Below are 17,852 nucleotides of genomic sequence, written 5' to 3'. Positions count from 1 at the left end.
AGGAACGTCTTGCTGCTATATGCCATTAAAGCTGCAGTACGCAACTTTTCTAGAAACTATTTTTTGTTTACATTTTTGAAACTGTCACTATGTTGTGACAGTTTAATATGAGGCGTGTTACTATTACCACCTGAAAAAATGCATGTCAAAAACCACCAAATGGGGCCAGAAACTCAAACTTTAAAATGATATTTTATTTGGTATCTGTATTCATTTTGGATTTTGTGTTTAAAGTTTGATTCGGTTAAATATTCACATTAACTCCTCTACTGAGCCTTAGCCCCAGTCTCCTGTGCTTTGCTGCTGTGGTTCATAATAAAACGGAGTGTCCAGATGTCTCTCCCTCCAAAAGGGTTGATAGTGCGTCTCATCAGGGAGTTATGATGAGACTGTAGTAGTTTTAGGAAAATGTTCATTTCGAGAACTTAAAATGATGACATTATGATTATGTTTTGATTCAATTAGTTGATTGTTTTTTATATATATATATATATATATATATATATAATTGTGATCAAAGCCCTGCTGGTTTACCTTATGCAGCCTGTCACTGTAGCTCAGCAGCAGAACGGCTGCATGTTGATTTCAAACCTTAAAGTCACATTTGTCTTTTCAGAAATCCAACAGCTTAAACTGTTGATGAGACCCGTCAGACCCAGTTCGTAGTGTTGGCTGTCTTTTAGCTGCTACATTTGATCATTACCTCACTCTGCTGCGTTGATGGACCAGGAGACGATTGCCTCTGAATTTGGAACTGGCTGGCAGTCCCAAATCTGCCAGCCACTGGGTTCAGCAATCAGTGCAACTTTACGTAGCAATTGTTGCACCTGGCTTGACATCATAAATTATGTTTAGCAGAAATTTAGCAAATTATAAAGGAGCAGGGTAACCATGTCTAAATGTTCTCCTTTGTGACCCCCTCCGACGGCGCACAGCCCATCAGAAATGGAATGTTAGATTGGCTCTTTATCCTTTTTAGATGTGTTAAAAAATATACATATTAGGGTTTTTTACACATGCATTACATGATAGACATGTATTCATGAATCAGATCCACTGCCCATGTAACAGATTAGATTTACATTTTTAGCAAATAATTTGATTTATTATTTGGTATCCTTGCGAGGTCACAGTAAACCCAGCCTTAGTTTTCCTTCAGCTTTCAGTGTACTGTGTGTCCATGGCTGTCTGCACATAGTGATCAGTGTAATTCTTTTCTCCATAGGCATCCCTCTTTCTGCTAGCCTAGCTTTAGCCCCAGGCAGCGCTCCCAGTGGATCCTGTGCAGATGGTCTGACTGGTTCTAGTGGTGTAAACAGTTCCCTCGCCACCTAACCTTCGTTTTAAACTTCTCTTACCTTCTCCGTTTGTTTCTCCCTCTCCTTCTCTCTCCTCTCCCCCATCCTCTCTTCCCTCCTCAGCACATCTTTTTCTTTCATTTGATCAAACTTTCTTTTTTTCCACCTTATGTTTGTTGTTCACTGTTTTTGGTTATCACCTCCACACATTTGGTCCCTGAATCTCCCCTCCACCTTCCCCAACCCCTCACCCTCTTGTCTGCGTAGGCCTGACCAGTTTGGGCTGCGGTCAGGGGGAAGCCCAGGTTCTGGATTGGTTAGAAGAAGTGGAGGAAGGTGGCTCTGATTGGTTAAACAGTTTCTTCACTTTCCTGTTCGGTGTGATAAACCCACTAGAGCCCCTGGAGGACGAGGAGGATCATGGCACCTCAGGACTCATGAATGCTCAGCAGGAGGATGAGGAGGAAGACGATGAGGAAGAAGTCAGACAAAGAGGTGCTAAAGACGATGGAAATAAGGGTCAGAAGATCATCATAGTGGGCCTCCATAACCAGTAGGAATGGCAGCAGCTGATCAGAACAGTGCAGGGCGTTCTCCCTACCTGCTTTAGCAAGTTCTGTCTTTTATCATTTCAAACTTTTTATAGATGCCAACGTCTCCAAGCCAGGGTTTTGCAATCCCAGCCTCTTTTCTCAGTGGAATTTAGTTCCTTTGTGAAGGACAGCTCCATTCTGTACAAACCCATACCCTTCACTTTGGTCTCACCAGTCCCATTCAGGTTCAGGCCAGTGATTCCGTCCAGATTGGAACTGTGATCCAGTTCCAATCGATCAGAGCAGACTGACTGGGCCCCTGGCAGACTTGTCCAGCCGTCTGCTGCTGTAGTCTGGGGGTGAGAGGATGAACACTGATGGAAAGCTGGATCTCAAACTTTACTGACTGGATTCCTGCATCAGCAGATCTTTTCCTATGATGTCAGCTCCTTAGCCTTGGTATGGAGAGGATCCTCAGGAACTCTGCTCTCACTTTCTCTCCGACAAGTTATTTAATATTTAGCTTCTCTTGTCTTAAACCATGTGGAAAGATGCATCCTGTCATTGTGTAAAAGATGTTAGATGTTTTCTCTGCTTGGTGTAATAATTTGAGCCTTTTTGAAACAGACTAAAGAGATGCAGAAATGACTGGGTTATGAACGGCCAAGGTTTCCTAATCAGTTGAAGGGAAAGTGAGGAAGCGTTGTCTTTTAGGAAGAAATGTGGCCAGAAGAAATGAATGATGGCTGATCACTGAAGCGTTGTGCTGCTGATCGTCCTCCAGCGTTCAGACCTGAACCCCACTGACACTCTTTGATTTGTTCTGTGTGGACAGTGGTCAGACTCTCCCATCATCAATACAAGAAGGTCTTGACAAAAAGTTAATGCAACATTGGATGGAAATAAGTCTGGTGGCATTGCAGAAGCTTATTGAAGCAAGTCCACAGCGGAGAGCTAAGGGCGGTCAGAACAAATGTCAGTGACCATTTTGGTGGCAATTTTTTTATTTTAATTAAATTTTTTTTTGGCCAGTCAATGTATATTTTCTGCACAAGCCTGTTGACAACAGCCAGTAACACTGTAAAAATCCTGAAATGTGTTGAGGCTCCGCTGCATGTCAGAAACCTGAGCTGAAATCAGCTGCTACACATTTGTACAGTTTAAATGCATTTCTGCCTTTTTTATGCCACTTTCAAGTTTAGAACAATTTAGTTTTATATTGAGCAAATTTTCTTCACTGATAAGAATAAACCTTTTGTATTTGGAATAAAACAAATGAAAATGTTCTAGTACATGAATGGTTAGTACCCAGAATGCAGTAGGAATGTGGAAACCACACCTGGAGGTGCTTCCTCTGGCGATGTGTGATGTATCTCAACTTCATACTAAACTGTGAAATATTATCAGATTTATGAAAGGATTTTATGTCAGACATTTATTCCCCAAAGAAAGCCGGATTATTGTGCTGAAGGGAATCTAATGAGATTTACTCAAATTACAGATTATTAACATTTGTGATGGGGAATATCAAGCTCAAATTTACTGCAATAGTTTGTGGTTGTAACTACTTTCATAACAAACCTGGATCTAAAATTTATTTAAATCTTTTGGACTTATAGCCTCTCATTTCTTAGTGAAACCAGCTGTTCAAATAGATTTCATTACACTGACTTGTTAGTACAGCTCTACCTTTTAGCCACGCAAAAATAATGATTCCATTCGTTCATGTTTTTAAACATGAACCTAGTATTTATTATTCCCCCTAATCTGTCATTGGTAATAAAATGGTCACTATTGGTTTTGTGCCAATAGTGACCATTTTATTACCAATGACAAATTACCACATTTTTCTCTTCTGTGATAGAAGACACTGTATTTCCCATATCATGTTACTAGCCGTGTTTTTAATTAGTATTTCACATATTGAGATTTAGTCACACAGCAAGTTCACTAGATCTCACTAGATCTCACTAGATCTCTTCTCTCTGAACAATATGCACTGACAGTTCCATCTTCTCTGTGTGCCTCATCTAGCTGGCTGCGTTTATCTAAAACACTGGATCATAACTGATTTTCAGACACTGTTAAGCTGCAGATTAGATAAGTATTTGTTCCCCTCTACAGATTTTCTGAATGCCAGTTCCTGTCTCAGCACTGTCAGTGACAGTTACAGACTTACTGAGCTGAAATCTGCTGCAGGTGTATTCAGTGAATGTGAAGGGTGTGTTTGTCTGAGTCACAGTTTGCAGTGAACTCCTAGAATAGTCAGGAATGCTTGGCTTACACCTGATTTTTAAAAACAGGCTTTTCTTGATGTGAAATGAACCGTCTGTGGCTGTGACTTGTTCACAAACCTTCAAAGCAGAAAAATCAGAAAAACAAAACTGAACAATCAGCTTTATTGATTTTTTTGTTTTTTTTTTGTTTTGTTTTGGTCATCAAATAATTTATGAACACTTAAACATTACAGCAATTTAAACAGCTTAATTGAAGAGGAACATTTAGAAGCACAAGGCTTATATTTCTGCCTCTGCTACACATCGGTGTGAACATTTTCAGACTGTCCAGGTGACTAAACATTACATTTGAATGGAAAATAAAAGTGCCTAACCCTTGAAATATATCAGCCAACAATTACTGCACTCCCAAAAGTCCTTTGTAAGATGAATATTGCACACACTTTCATGACGATTGACGGTACATTGTGCAGTTCTAGTTTTAATGTCTCATATGACAAGATCTCTTTACACCCCTAGTTACACCAGATATCTTATGCGTGGCGTTTTTGTAGTTGACTTGGCAGTTATTTTATGTTACAGTTTAGCAATGATTCAGGGGAGTGGCTGATGCTTTTCCTCAACTAAAATTTATATCTTCATATTTAATGTTTGTCATTGTTGCTTTTGAGTTCTGAACTTTTAAAGGTGTAGAATAAAAACATGAGGGGATCAGAGGATTGTTCAGGACTGGAATTGTTTTGACTCACTAAATTCAGAAAATGTCAGTAATCAACACCTGTTGTGTGTTTTTCTACATCTAGTATCAAATGATTTATTGCTATGGCTAGTTTGGTTCGTTTTCCTCCGTCTTCCACTTTGCGTGTGTTCAGCTAAGGAGAGAAGGAAACATGAAGGAAGCAAAGCTGACGAGTAAATATTAGATGAATAGGAGCAGTTTTTTTTAATCCTTATCTTGTTTTATGCAACATCAGATGATAAACCTGCAGAAGGGGTATGCAGAGGAGCTAATAAAGGTATAGTTGCAACAGCCGCAGCATGAAGACGTGTTGTGTTCAAGTGTAGCATGAACTAATGAATGCAGTATAATCCTCTTCTACATGGTTTTGGTCTTGGACTAAACAAAGTGTGACTGTACTTGGTTTTCATTTGAATGAATTCTCAGTTTACTGGTTTGTTGAGATTTACAGATTAAAATTGAAACCACAAGTTTACATACACAGAACACTTCATGGTTTGAACGGAATCAGACCAAACTTATCTTGCTTTAAGTCAGAATGACGACTTGATAAATGAATTGATGCATGAAAGAATATGTCAGATTTATTTATGGATGTCTTCAAAATCAGAAGCTTACTGTATGTTTACTGTCTCTATAAACAATGAGGAAATGTCCAGATGATGATGTCATGGCTTTGGAAACCTCTGATTGGTTCCCTGACATATTTGAGTTAACCTTATTCACACCTGAGGATGTATTTCAAGGCCGTGGAACACACCGCTTTCTGCTTTGACACGATGGGAAGGCCAACAGAAATGAGCCAACATATCAGGAAGAGTATCATGAAGCTGCTCCAGTCTGGTTCATCCTGGGAACCATTTACTGATGCTTGAAGCTGCTGCGTTCTTCTGTTGAAAGGAAGTTAAACTCTGATAGTAAATTTGTCTCGTAGATGGATAATGACCCTAAGATATAGCCAGGTTACATAATGACTACAAAGTAGGGTTTAGGTGTTTAGGTTTAGAAGTGGTCATGAGGATGCCTGGTCTCTCATTCTCTCATTCCCTGGAGAGAATGAGAGAATGAGGGCCTACAAACCTGACTCGGTTCCAGCAGTTCTGTCTGATGGAATGGACCAGGTATAGCTGCCAAATACGGAGAAAGTATGTAAACTTGAGATTTTAATAAATATGTTTCATAGGCTTTCTCTCATTATTGTGGCATTTGGAAAATAGAAATAATTTTTGTAACTCAAATTGACCTAAAACAAAAGAAGTTTGGTCTGGTTTAACTTGAGACGGTGAGGAAAAAAATGTGTCTTTTTATTCAGTGTATGTAAACTTCTGGTGTCAACTGTATTTGCTGTGGAAGGACATCCTGAATTTAAACCAACTTTCCCAGGCTGCCTGCTGTGAACCTGAGCATGGTGTTGCTGCTCATCCTTCCTCTGATTGGTGCAGCACCAAACAGTGTTGTTGATGGTTCTGTCCCAGAATCCCCTTCACCCAGAGATGTTGGCTTAAAGCTTCGGGAGGCTCTGAAGCAGCAGCTGGCAATCATCCATGAACGTGTGGAGGCCAAGAAGATGGCTAAGCTGGCTCTGGCTGAAGTCAGGCAGCTGCTGGCTAAAGAAGAGGAGGAAAAGGAGCTGGACCTGGGCAGGAAGGAAATAACTGCCAGGGTGAAGGAGAGAGTGGCCAGCAGACTAAAGGAGGAGGAGGAAAAGATGGAGAAAGAAGAAATAGAAAAGGCCCTGGAAAAAGTGCGAAAGGAAAAGTTTAAACAAAACGGCGAGGAAAAGGAAGAGACCAAAAATAAGGGAGGGGAAAAGAAACCAAAGAAAAGAAAGGAAAAAGTGCAAGGAAAAGAAATAAAAAATGAAGAAAAGGTGAAATTGACTCTCAAAGAAAAATGGAAGAAAATTAGAGCTGAGAAATCTGTTAAAGGAGGCAAAAAATAAACTCAGAGCTCTGTACAGTTTATAAGAAGGGCAATCCCAGTCACAGCCATTTTTGATTGGTGGGCTGGTAGTCAATATATCTTATACTGAATAGTCATTACCTGTGTAATAAATAACAGAACCTCTAAATGATTGGACTATAGGTCCTGACCTGTTATATCTGTGATTCCTCTTTTGTTTAAATATGATTCTTTAAATGGAGGCAATGCAATCAGCTGATCTTTGTATGGAAACCAGTCCTTCCATTTGCACTGTTGTGATGAGTCTGATGCAGCCTATCAGAGCAAAGAGTCATGAAGTCACACCTCAATAACATCTCTTATTATCTGTTTTTGTTCTTTTTTGGTGAATTAAAAAAAAATCTAATTGCTCAATAGATTTTTAAATGTCTGAGTGTAAAATATTAATATCCACAAAAGTGTCGACTCTTTCTACAGAATTTCCCAGAAAAATTAATCAGACTGGCAAAAATCAAGCCATAAATAATGTTTTCACAGAATAAAAAAAATTCTCTATTAAAAATGTCTTCATTTTTGGGGCATTCTCCGGTGGCGTGGAGGTTAGCGCGCCCCATGTTTGGAGGCCTTCAGTCCTCGACGCGGCCGTCGCAGGTTTGATTCCCGGACCCAATGTCTTCCCCCCCTTTCCTGTCAGCCTGCTGTGGTATAAGGGACACTAGAGCCCACAAAAAGGACCCCCTGGTGGGGGAAAAAAAAAAAGTCTTCATTTTTATGTTCTGAAGCTTAACATTTATGGTAACACTTCATTTGACGGGTTGTGAATAAGACTGTGATGACACTGATGACTGTCATCACAGTCTTATCCATGACAAAACACCGTCACAAAAATGTCATAACACCTTCATAAACATGACATAACACCGTCATAAACATGACATAACACCGTCATAAACATGTTATAACACTGTCATAAACATGACAACACCGTCATAAACATGACAACACCGTCATAAACATGTTATAACACCGTCATAAACATGTTATAACACCGTCATAAACATGACATAACACCGTCATAAACATGACATAACACCGTCATAAACATGACATAACACCGTCATAAACATGTTATAACACCGTCATAAACATGTTATAACACTGTCATAAACATGTTATAACACCGTCATAAACATGTTATAACACCGTCATAAACATGTTATAACACCGTCATAAACATGACAACACCGTCATAAACATGACAACACCGTCATAAACATGACAACACCGTCATAAACATGTTATAACACCGTCATAAACATGACATAACACCGTCATAAACATGTTATAACACTGTCATAAACATGACAACACCGTCATAAACATGACAACACCGTCATAAACATGTTATAACACCGTCATAAACATGACATAACACCGTCATAAACATGACATAACACCGTCATAAACATGTTATAACACCGTCATAAACATGACAACACCGTCATAAACATGTTATAACACTGTCATAAACATGTTATAACACCGTCATAAACATGACATAACACCGTCATAAACATGTTATAACACCGTCATAAACATGACATAACACTGTCATAAACATGTTATAACACCGTCATAAACATGTTATAACACTGTCATAAACATGACATAACACCGTCATAATCATGAGTAAGTCTCCATGAATATTTATGACTGTTGTGATAAAGTGTCATTTGGTAAATCACTTTACCAAATGAATGTCTTTACTGTCAGTAAAATGTCTTTACTGATTACACTGTAGCTTTAATAACATAAAGCTACACAATTTTTAAAGTTTAATCGGTAATACTTTTGTAACAAATTTATGTCAGATCATGATTTATTGATCTGATGTCAAGTTGTCTTAAAGACATTTTGAATAATGTCAACTTTGTATGAAAAGTGTCATGATTTACCAAATGACATTTTATGACAACAGTCATAAATATTCATGGAGATTTATTCATGTTCATGACAGTCTTATTCACAACCCATCAAATAAAGTGTTACCACATTTACAGATCCATTAATGTAGCGTTTATGGTGAAAATTATTTAAAATAATAGATGGAAAATGAAAAACAGTACCTTAAATTAGGTACAATTTTTCATTATCTATGATCCCTAACACACAGCATATCAGAGCAATATTCATATTTGACTAGACTGAAGAACCTAGTGGACCTAGCTTGTAAGATGAAATAAATTGATTTTTCTCTTGCCAATAAAGATCGTTCATCCTTGTAACTTGTTTAAAACTACTAAATTTTTTGTTTTTGTTTTGTGTTCTTTGTATTCTTCACAAGTAAATTATGTATCAGCATTTGATTTCAATGAAGTTGGAAGACTTGATGCCATAAGATAATAACACTCCTATGCAGCATTTCTGCACATTTAATCCGGTTTCATATCCATTCAGGATTCAGCAGAACATTGAATTCCACTGGATTGGTCTCAGTATACACTCTCTAGTCCACAGGTGTCAAACTCTAGTCCTTCAGGTTTGGAGTTTGACACCCCAATCTATTCAGAGCAGAAGTGCATGAGAAACAACACATATGCTTCATACACATTATGGCACTTGATGTTTCTCATATTCTGTTCCATGTCCTCACGTTTTGACTTGTTGTCACGGGAAACTGTAACAGCAGCTTTAGGTCTTCACTGTTTTCCTTACAATTTCATTTTCTATACACAGCTCTGTCGACATTATTTTGGGGTAGCATCTGTAGTTATACATTTTAACACAAAGACGTTTGTGTGAAATCCTGGATTGTACTTAGCCACGTTGGTTAACAGTGAAGAAAATGGACAAACATAATGCAGTTCAAATCTACTGTAAAAAAATATTAGTAAATTGACAAAGTTACAAAAGCGTGTTTTTAATTAGCCATATTTTAGCAATACTAGAATGTTGAAATGCTGGGAGAGGCTGCTGACTGCAAAGGAAACCTAAACCATTAAAACAAGTTGATCAGAAAGACATAGTGGGAATGAAGTCTGTAAATACCCAAAGGTTTATTGCAAAGAATGCACTGAAATGCAGCTTATTGGATTTTAGTGAATAAACACATGAAGTCCAAGGAACACAGCAGGGAACTGAATGTAGGGGTTTAAAACTGGATTCAGTCATAAAACAAGACTCCAAGGTTTAAACCTCTCGGAGATGGTAAACCAAAGGCGATGAGTGCTGGAAGACCGACACTCTGAACACACCCACTGCACCATGAAATGGCAGCATCTTTCTTCAGCAGGGCCGGGGGGGGGGGGCTGGTCAAACCGAATGAGAAGAATGATGGAGGTAAATCCAGAACACTCTAGATGACGAGCTGCTGGTCGTTAAAACAGATGAGTGGACCTGTCAGGTTTAACACCTATTAAAGACAAATTAAACAAACACAAGAAAGACAAGAGAGTTAGATTCTTTTGTACTCGTGAGGAGAAAGAGCCAGAGAAATGTTTTCAGTTACAAATCTCCGTTTCTGAAAACATATGTGTCCGTTCTCCCTTTTTATTGCTGTTAGGATCCCTGTCACACAGAGCGTTGCATTTTCTCAAAGCAAATGTTAGTCACTATCTAGACACATGTTATCTACACACTAGATTCTTCTGTTCCAGACACAGAGTAAAACAGCAAGTTGTACGTCTTCACTGCGACAGTTTTACAGCGATCTAACAGGTCAGGAAGGCCGAGGTTTCTGCTGAGCGATGAACCCGGTTGGACCTGGTCGTCACTGCTTTTCTTCAGAGACTTTCTGGAGGAAAGAAACAGAGCAAAACAACAACACAAACATTCTTTAGGCTAAAATAAAACTTTAAAGGTATATAAGTCAAGAACATTATATAGGTAAAACTAAAGGCTACATGAAACAACAAATATTTGATAATAATATATACAATTTACCTAACAGGACCACTAATGAATCAGCCCCGATTTGGGTAATCGGTGATCAGTATTTTAAAATCAATTATTCATTCATTAACAAAGTCTCTCTTTTTTTAAAGACCTTTTTAAGTCACCATATAATATTAAACAAACCTTTTACTTCACAATTTGCTGTGGTGTGTAGAAATCTAGAAGTTTCTGGTCATGATGGGTAAAAGTGACAGGATGTGAATACCTCTGAAAAGCTCTACATACATGACAGTATTACACAAACCTGTGCACTCTTCATCTGTTCTTCACTCTTACATGCGACCTACCAACAATCTGTGCATTATTTAATATAGGACTGAAAGAAAAGGCTGCTGACGCCTTCACCCGTAGTGAGGATTCTGCTCCTGCTGTGGATGCTGAGGAACCGGAACCGACACCAGAAGGTACCACATGTTCCAGGTTTGACCCTCCTCAGCAGGTCAGGTCAGGCTGAACTGACGCCTCAGCAGGACCGCTCCTCACAGGATTTCAAGTTTAGCAGATTAAGATTATTGTTGTCTGAAACAAGGTATTGATACATTTCAGAACTGGTAACAGTTTGGCTCTCAAATTAATTTTGATTATAACCACATGGGTACTTTTTATATTTGGACTTGACTTTTCCTTTTTATTCATTTTCAGTCCTGTTCTACCTATTTTCAGATCTTATTTTTGCTGTTGCAAATTGAATATTTTGTTTTTAGATTTGCATCTCTTGGTTTTACTCCAGTGTAAATTTCTACATGAAGGGGATGAAACAGGGTTATTACATTATGGACAACATAAAAATGTTTAGAATTGGATCCTGAACACTCGGTTCTCAGTCCTAACATGGGTGGTGTTGGGTTCCACTTCATTAGTTGGATCTACAGAGAAAGCCAAAGATAACAACTTTCAAATTTAAAACTAGTGCATTACACCAAATATGTCATTCCTAAACCATTCGAATTATCAATGTTTAAGCTTGACATTAGCAGTATTTACCTCATCCATAAGCAGATGCATGTGACTTATCGTAGGTTTTCAGACAGCAGCTCTTTGGTGCTGAAGTATAACTCTCTTTATGTCCTGATCTTTGCTCAGCCATAGTTGAACCGGACCCAGAGCCTGTGGAAGATCTGACTGAGGATGAGATTGAAGCTGCTGTGGTAGAGGAGACTGCAGCGCCCTCACTAGGTGACTGTCTGCAAATGGTATTATTATAATAAGTGTAGATCTCTTCATTGTTAGCAGGGATGTCAGTGATTGTCTATGCCAGTGTCAAACTGGAGGCCTGCAGGCCACATCCAGACCACAATAGTTATTTATGTGGCCTCCAATTAGAACTTTCAAATACTACTGAAAAGCAGCTATTTGTCCATTTTTTGAACAGTTCATTAATGGGTTGTTTGATCAATAGGTTCTGCTACAACCAGCTGTTTCTAGATCACTCATGATCTAAACACATGGTCTTCATGTGACCTGAAATACAAATAAGTTTGACCTCCTGCCCTGGGCTGATAGTAGTAGAACATTCAGCCAACAGAAATCTGTGGTCTCACATCAGCACCACTGGCAGAATGTGGACCATATACAGCAGGTTCTAATGATCCAGGTGTGGGTCTGAGCTGTGAGGGGGTTCTGACCGACTCAGAAAGCTTCATGGACATAGAACACTTCTCTGCTTCTCTGTCCTAGAAGCTGAACCTGAAGTACCTGCTGACCCTAAGATGGTGGAACCAGAACCAGAACCAGAACCCAAGAAGATTCCTGAGGTTAGAACAGTCCAGCAAGTTAATCTCCAGCTCACTTTTTATTTTGGGATGTTTTCGGTCTGCTTACATGTTGAAACTGAAATGTTTTGTCGTTTATTGATTGGTTGACCAGAAACCAAAGGAATTATGGGTCGTAGACAGTCTGGTTGGTCAGCTAGTTGGAGCTTATTAGCTGACGTGCTGGAGTTTTATTCTACAACTGACCCAAATTAGTTCCAAGAAAGCCATCAGAAACGATCTTAGCTGGCCACGGCCAGAACTTTGCACACATTAAAACTGCAGCCTCAAAGCCCTTTACATGCTGGACACTGAGCTTCATCAGCTCCTCCTGTCCACACATCCTGTACTCACCAGCTGGGCATTAATCCCAGTCAGCTTCACAAGAGTGGGTGGGATTCTCCATTACTGAAGTAAAACCTTAAGACTGGAGCCGGCGTATTTCCCTTTTCTGTGCATTCATTGAGGATAAACAGTTCATCCCATATTCACAGAATAATAGTCCTTAATGCAGGTTACATATATGTAATACAATACATATTAGTCTTCCTTCCAGTTCAGAACTGTTCTTATCAGTTTAGTTAAATGTTTGATTTCAAGTGGGTAACATTTCCATGTGATGTTTTAGGTGATAGAGGAGGATCCAGAGGTGCTTGAGGAGGAGCTTCCTGCTGCACAGGAGGACACACCTGTGGAGGTCTGTCACATGATCATTCTGTTACATCACGGTGGTAATAACTGCTTTTTAATGCTACTATTACTACTGGAAGTTTGGATGTGGAATAAAGTAAATAAAAGTATCTTAACTAGGTCCAGGTGTGCAGCTATGCATTTAATACTAGGGTGAAAAATCCTGCTTTTGAAATCTACCTATTACATAAAGCACCTTATAGAATTCCATATCTACAGATTAAAATAGCATAACAAGGATTGTTGTTTGTATTCAGCTCTAAAACTGAAACTCATGTGGATTTCTGGAATAAAAACACATACAGATTTAACAAACGGCTCCATCTCAGGCATTTACTTCTGTCATGTTTGATGAATTTATTGCAGCAAAGGAAAACCTGAAATTCAGTTTCTCAGAAAATTAAAATATTCAGAGGGTTGAGGCTTATAGCTAGAATTGATCTCAGAAATAACAGCTTACGGTAAATACATTATTCTGTGTTTAATGAATGGACCTCAGTTTTCTTTTGAATTACTAAAATGACTGAACATTTCTTGCTGTTCTACTTCCTTGAGCTGCAGCTGTAGCTGTAAACAGGAAGTGTAGGTGTGTTTTTCAGTAAGTGAAGTATTTCTGCCTCAGGAGGAGGCAGCTGAGGAGGAAACTGAGGAGGCCAGGGATGCAGAACACACCGAGAACTCTGATCAGCCCACAGAGGAGGAGAAACCTCCTGCTGGAGTTCTGGAGGAGCCAGTTCACCAGCAGGAGGACGAGGAGGAGGAGGATGCTCCCGCTGAGGAAGAGGCAGAGGAGACCTTCGCAGAAGAAGCTGTGGAGAGCGTAGCTACCACAGAAGAAGAGGAAGAACCTGTGGAGGAAATAGGAGAAGCTCCTTCAGAGGAGCCTGATGGGGAGGGGCCTGCAGAAGAAGAAGCTGGACACTCAGAGGATGTAGCTGAGGAGGAGACAGAGCCCCCAGAGGAAGCTGTTGTAGAAAAACAAGAAGCAGCTGTGGAGGAAAAGGAAACTTTCTCAGAAGAACCAACCATAGCTGATGACAAGAAGGAGCCTGCAGAGGAGGAGGAGCCTGCAGAGGAGGAGGAGCCTGCAGAGGAGGAGGAGCCTGCAGAGGAGGAGGAGCCTGTAGAGGAGGAGGAGCCTCTAGAGGAGGAGGAGCCTCTAGAGGAGGAGGAGCCTGCAGAGGAGGAGGAGCCTGCAGAGGAGGAGGAGCCTCTAGAGGAGGAGGAGCCTGCAGAGGAGGAGGAGCCTCTAGAGGAGGAGGAGCCTGCAGAGGAGGAGGAGCCTGTAGAGGACGTGAGGGAGGTTGAAGAAGCCACAAATGCCGCTGCTCTGGAGGAAATTCCTGAAGAATTAGAGGAGGATCAATCAGTTCCAGGTGAGAATAGAACTTGGAAAAAAAACCTCAAGCTTAAGTTCAAGTAGTTTGGTTCTGGTGTTCAAATATGTGTTGATCAACCTTCCTGCACTTTAAGCACCATTCTCTTCATACTTTCTGTTTCCCTGTTAATCTACAGATAAAGGAGAGGAAGCAGAGGAAGGTGGGTACTCTTTGGACATGTTCTTCTCATGTGAATGGTCCTCCTGGGCTCACTTCTCACACTGTGTGTGTGTGAGTGTGGGCCTGGGTGTGTGTGTGTGTGTGTGTGTGTGTGTGTGTGTGTGTGTGTGTGTGTGTGTGTGTGGGCGCACACACCAGCAGCTGTTAGACATGCATGGCACAAGCTGGCCTTTCTGGAAGATAGGGAAGAGGTTTGCCACAAGTCTGTAAAAGAACCGCAGCAAACAATATAGAAGCTGTGATAAGCTGTAATAATAGAGATAATCATTCAATCTACACAACTCAGCTCTATAAGAAATCTGCCCATTTGTTCTCTCTTGGTGAAAACCTCCTGATCCAATTCCTTAAGACTCTATATGCACCTTGCTTTCAACAGAAGACCATGATGGAAACATTTATGGTGCTCTCTGGTGAGAGGAAACCAAAGTAGAACTTTAAAACTTGCACTGCACATCAACACTATTTTCAATTCAAATTCATTACAAAAAGACTTTTTCCAGAAATGAAATGTTGTCATAACTTTGTCTGGATTTGGCTCCAAACTGAACATCAGTGCTGCTTCACTTTATTCATGTGCAGATAAAATTCAGAGAAACGCTGTCCTCCCTCTTCATAAGTTCTGTGCTGTGGTTGGACCCTCCTAACATGTAATGCTCAGTGTTTCAGCTGCTCTCATGCACACACACCTGGTTCAGATCACAAACCTGGACCTGGAGAAGCAGCAGACCAAACATTCTCACTACTTGTAAAGACTGCTGTTTTGCTAAATCATTACCATAACTTTGAATGTATATGAAGGCTTGCAATAAATCTTGGCCAGTATTTACTGTGTTCAGATGCCAAACAAGAGATACCAGAAGGAATTTGCTATCTGTGTTTCTTCCTTCCAGCAGAAACGTAGAGGCAGCAGCGCTCACTGTGCTGATGGAGCCGCTGATGGATCAGCGCGATCTGAGCTCGCTCAGAGTCATGCATTTCTCCACGTACAGAGAAATCTCCATGACAACCCCACCCCCATCTTCACTTCCTCTTTTTAAAATGTTCCTTTAGTAAAAATGTGAGACTTTGGATAAATTGTTTGCTACAACGGTATTGCTGTTTGTTTTTCCCCATCCTGTATTTTCATCATTCCTTTCTGTTTGTTGTTGGGGGGTTTTTTGGGGGGGGGGTTTCAGCAACATAAGTTGCTCGGAGTTTGGGAATGTTTGGGATATGTGTGTGTCTACCTGCAATATCAAACTATTTCTTAGCTTCATTTTTGAGTTTTTCTGTGTAATAATTTTGTTTTAGAGCCAGATTCTGCTGCAGTTTAATTAACGTTAGTGATGAAGTCAAACTTTAATCTGAAACGTTGGTCTGAAAGCAGCCAGAGCACTTTTCCTGTCTCCTGACTAGAACCTGGTTCTGTGTTCATGCAGTCAGTCCAGTCGGCTCTGCTCCTTCTTTCATGTAAATGTTGAGGTCAGCTCTGGCCACTTCTGATCCTATGCAAAGGTGAGGCAGCATTCACCTCACCTCACCACCCCCACACCTCCCTCTGCCCGCTCCAGGCCAGATGAATGACCACTCCTGGATGAGCCATATGCTAGGACCTGCACTCTGACAGAAAACTCTGTGTGTGTGTGTGGGTGTGTGTGTGTGTGTGTGAGTGAGATTGAGTTGTCTGTTGAGCGTTTATCCAATCAGTTTTTTCTGAGCCCTTGTAATCAGGATGTCTTGGTTTGAGACTTTACCTCTTCTTCCTCCTGTCAGTGTGACTGACTGACTATTTGTTCTGTAAGTTCTGTTTCTCTGGTATCATCACCTGAACAGAAAACAAGTTGTCAGAAGTTTTAAAGTGAAGCTTCAGTCCTGAAGTGTGAACTGTGGCTTCAGGCTGCACTGAAGCATTTTCACTCCATCACATCCAATCCTTCTGACTCATGGTGTGTCAAATAGATCAGCCATTATATTTTTGAGGAAACTTCAGCCAGGAGTGTCCCAATACAACTTTATCAGTTTTGGCTAATGCTGATATTAACCAGATGCAATGTCAGCACAAATTAAAGAGACTTTTATTACTTATTTTGTAGTGTGCAGTGTTTGAAAAGGCTTGATCAAGTGATTTTACTCCAGTAGTCAAAACATGTATGAGGACAACCGACCCATTTATTGTTAAATGTGACTGCCTGTGGATGGAGATAGTGCTAAATGCTCAGAATGCTAAATATCAGTGTGCTTCTTCCAGAGGTTTTAAATGCAGGCCGATATAATCTGATGCTCATCTATCGGACCAGTTTCTGATACCGGATCGGGACACCCTTAGCTTCAACTAGCTGTGAGTCGAATTGTGTTGTTTAATTCCCCGTTCTGTCTTAAAGGGATAACTTTTTATTATTCCACCATTTTCTTTTACCTTCATGACATACAAACCTGATTAAATATTTTCCTCCAAATCCAACCATGATTGATTTTAATGTCCATATACAGAACTGTATTCTGAATACTGCAGAAGCTGGCTTGTAAACTGAGCATCCATCACTAAGCTTCTGCTGAAATCCACTGACACGCCACCAATCAGAGACAGTGATGAAACGGTCCAGTCCCTGCAGCGCCGCATTGGTGTCTCTAACCCGTCACATTGTTGGGGACCTGAGCTGTCCTGTAACTGTTTAGTTGTTTTTTTTTAACTTCCTCATCCTTTGTAAGTGGCTGTGAACTGAAAGACCTTTTTAGTGTTGAACATTACAAACTTTACTAAAAGAGCTTCTAGATTTGTAAAATGAACCTTTCTAAACGTCAAGAGAAACGGCATAAAGCCTGTTTTAAGAAGCGTTCTGTTCTAAAGCCATAAGCTGTGTGACCGGCAGGTTGAAGGGACCAGGCCACTTTCAGTGTGTTATGAAATAAACAGTAGAGCAAAAAGTTAAAGGCACAGAGCAGCCAGGTCACACCAGAGAATCCCTGTGAACCAGATCTTCAGCACTAATGATGAAGACATTCCCAGCCTGACCCGCCTCAGCATCAGGCTGACTGGCTGCCTCTGTCTGTGTTCTCTGTTTCAGTCTGCAGACCTGCTGCTCTACTCTGCACAGTGATTGTGGGGAATAAATTATTGTCATGCCACCATGGTTTGTTTTTGATTTTTGAAGTGGCATAGTTTTCTGTAAAAACTGTTCTGGGAGCTACAATAAAATGTTTGGGACAACA

The 17,852-nt window shown here is 40.3% G+C and overlaps 1 protein-coding gene across 5 annotated transcripts in view; it reads left to right on the top strand.

Moving 5' to 3' along the window:
- asph (aspartate beta-hydroxylase) overlaps nt 1–17,852 on the top strand; it is a 35,771-nt gene extending 17,919 nt beyond the window's left edge. For all 5 annotated transcript variants that reach the window (XM_044133390.1, XM_044133387.1, XM_044133389.1 and 2 more), the window contains 7 exons: nt 10,978–11,067; nt 11,747–11,839; nt 12,341–12,417; nt 13,043–13,111; nt 13,727–14,480; nt 14,620–14,643; nt 15,554–17,852. In XM_044133390.1, the coding sequence (XP_043989325.1) occupies nt 10,978–11,067; nt 11,747–11,839; nt 12,341–12,417; nt 13,043–13,111; nt 13,727–14,480; nt 14,620–14,643; nt 15,554–15,564 (1,118 nt within the window). In that variant the 3' untranslated portion in view covers nt 15,565–17,852. The remainder of the gene's footprint in view (nt 1–10,977; nt 11,068–11,746; nt 11,840–12,340; nt 12,418–13,042; nt 13,112–13,726; nt 14,481–14,619; nt 14,644–15,553) is intronic.

This window comes from Gambusia affinis, linkage group LG12 (assembly GCF_019740435.1).
Source record: "Gambusia affinis linkage group LG12, SWU_Gaff_1.0, whole genome shotgun sequence".
Classification (NCBI taxonomy): domain Eukaryota; kingdom Metazoa; phylum Chordata; class Actinopteri; order Cyprinodontiformes; family Poeciliidae; genus Gambusia; species Gambusia affinis.
The sequence above is the reverse complement of the archived record's forward strand: the minus strand, read 5'-3'. Positions and strand labels throughout refer to the sequence as shown.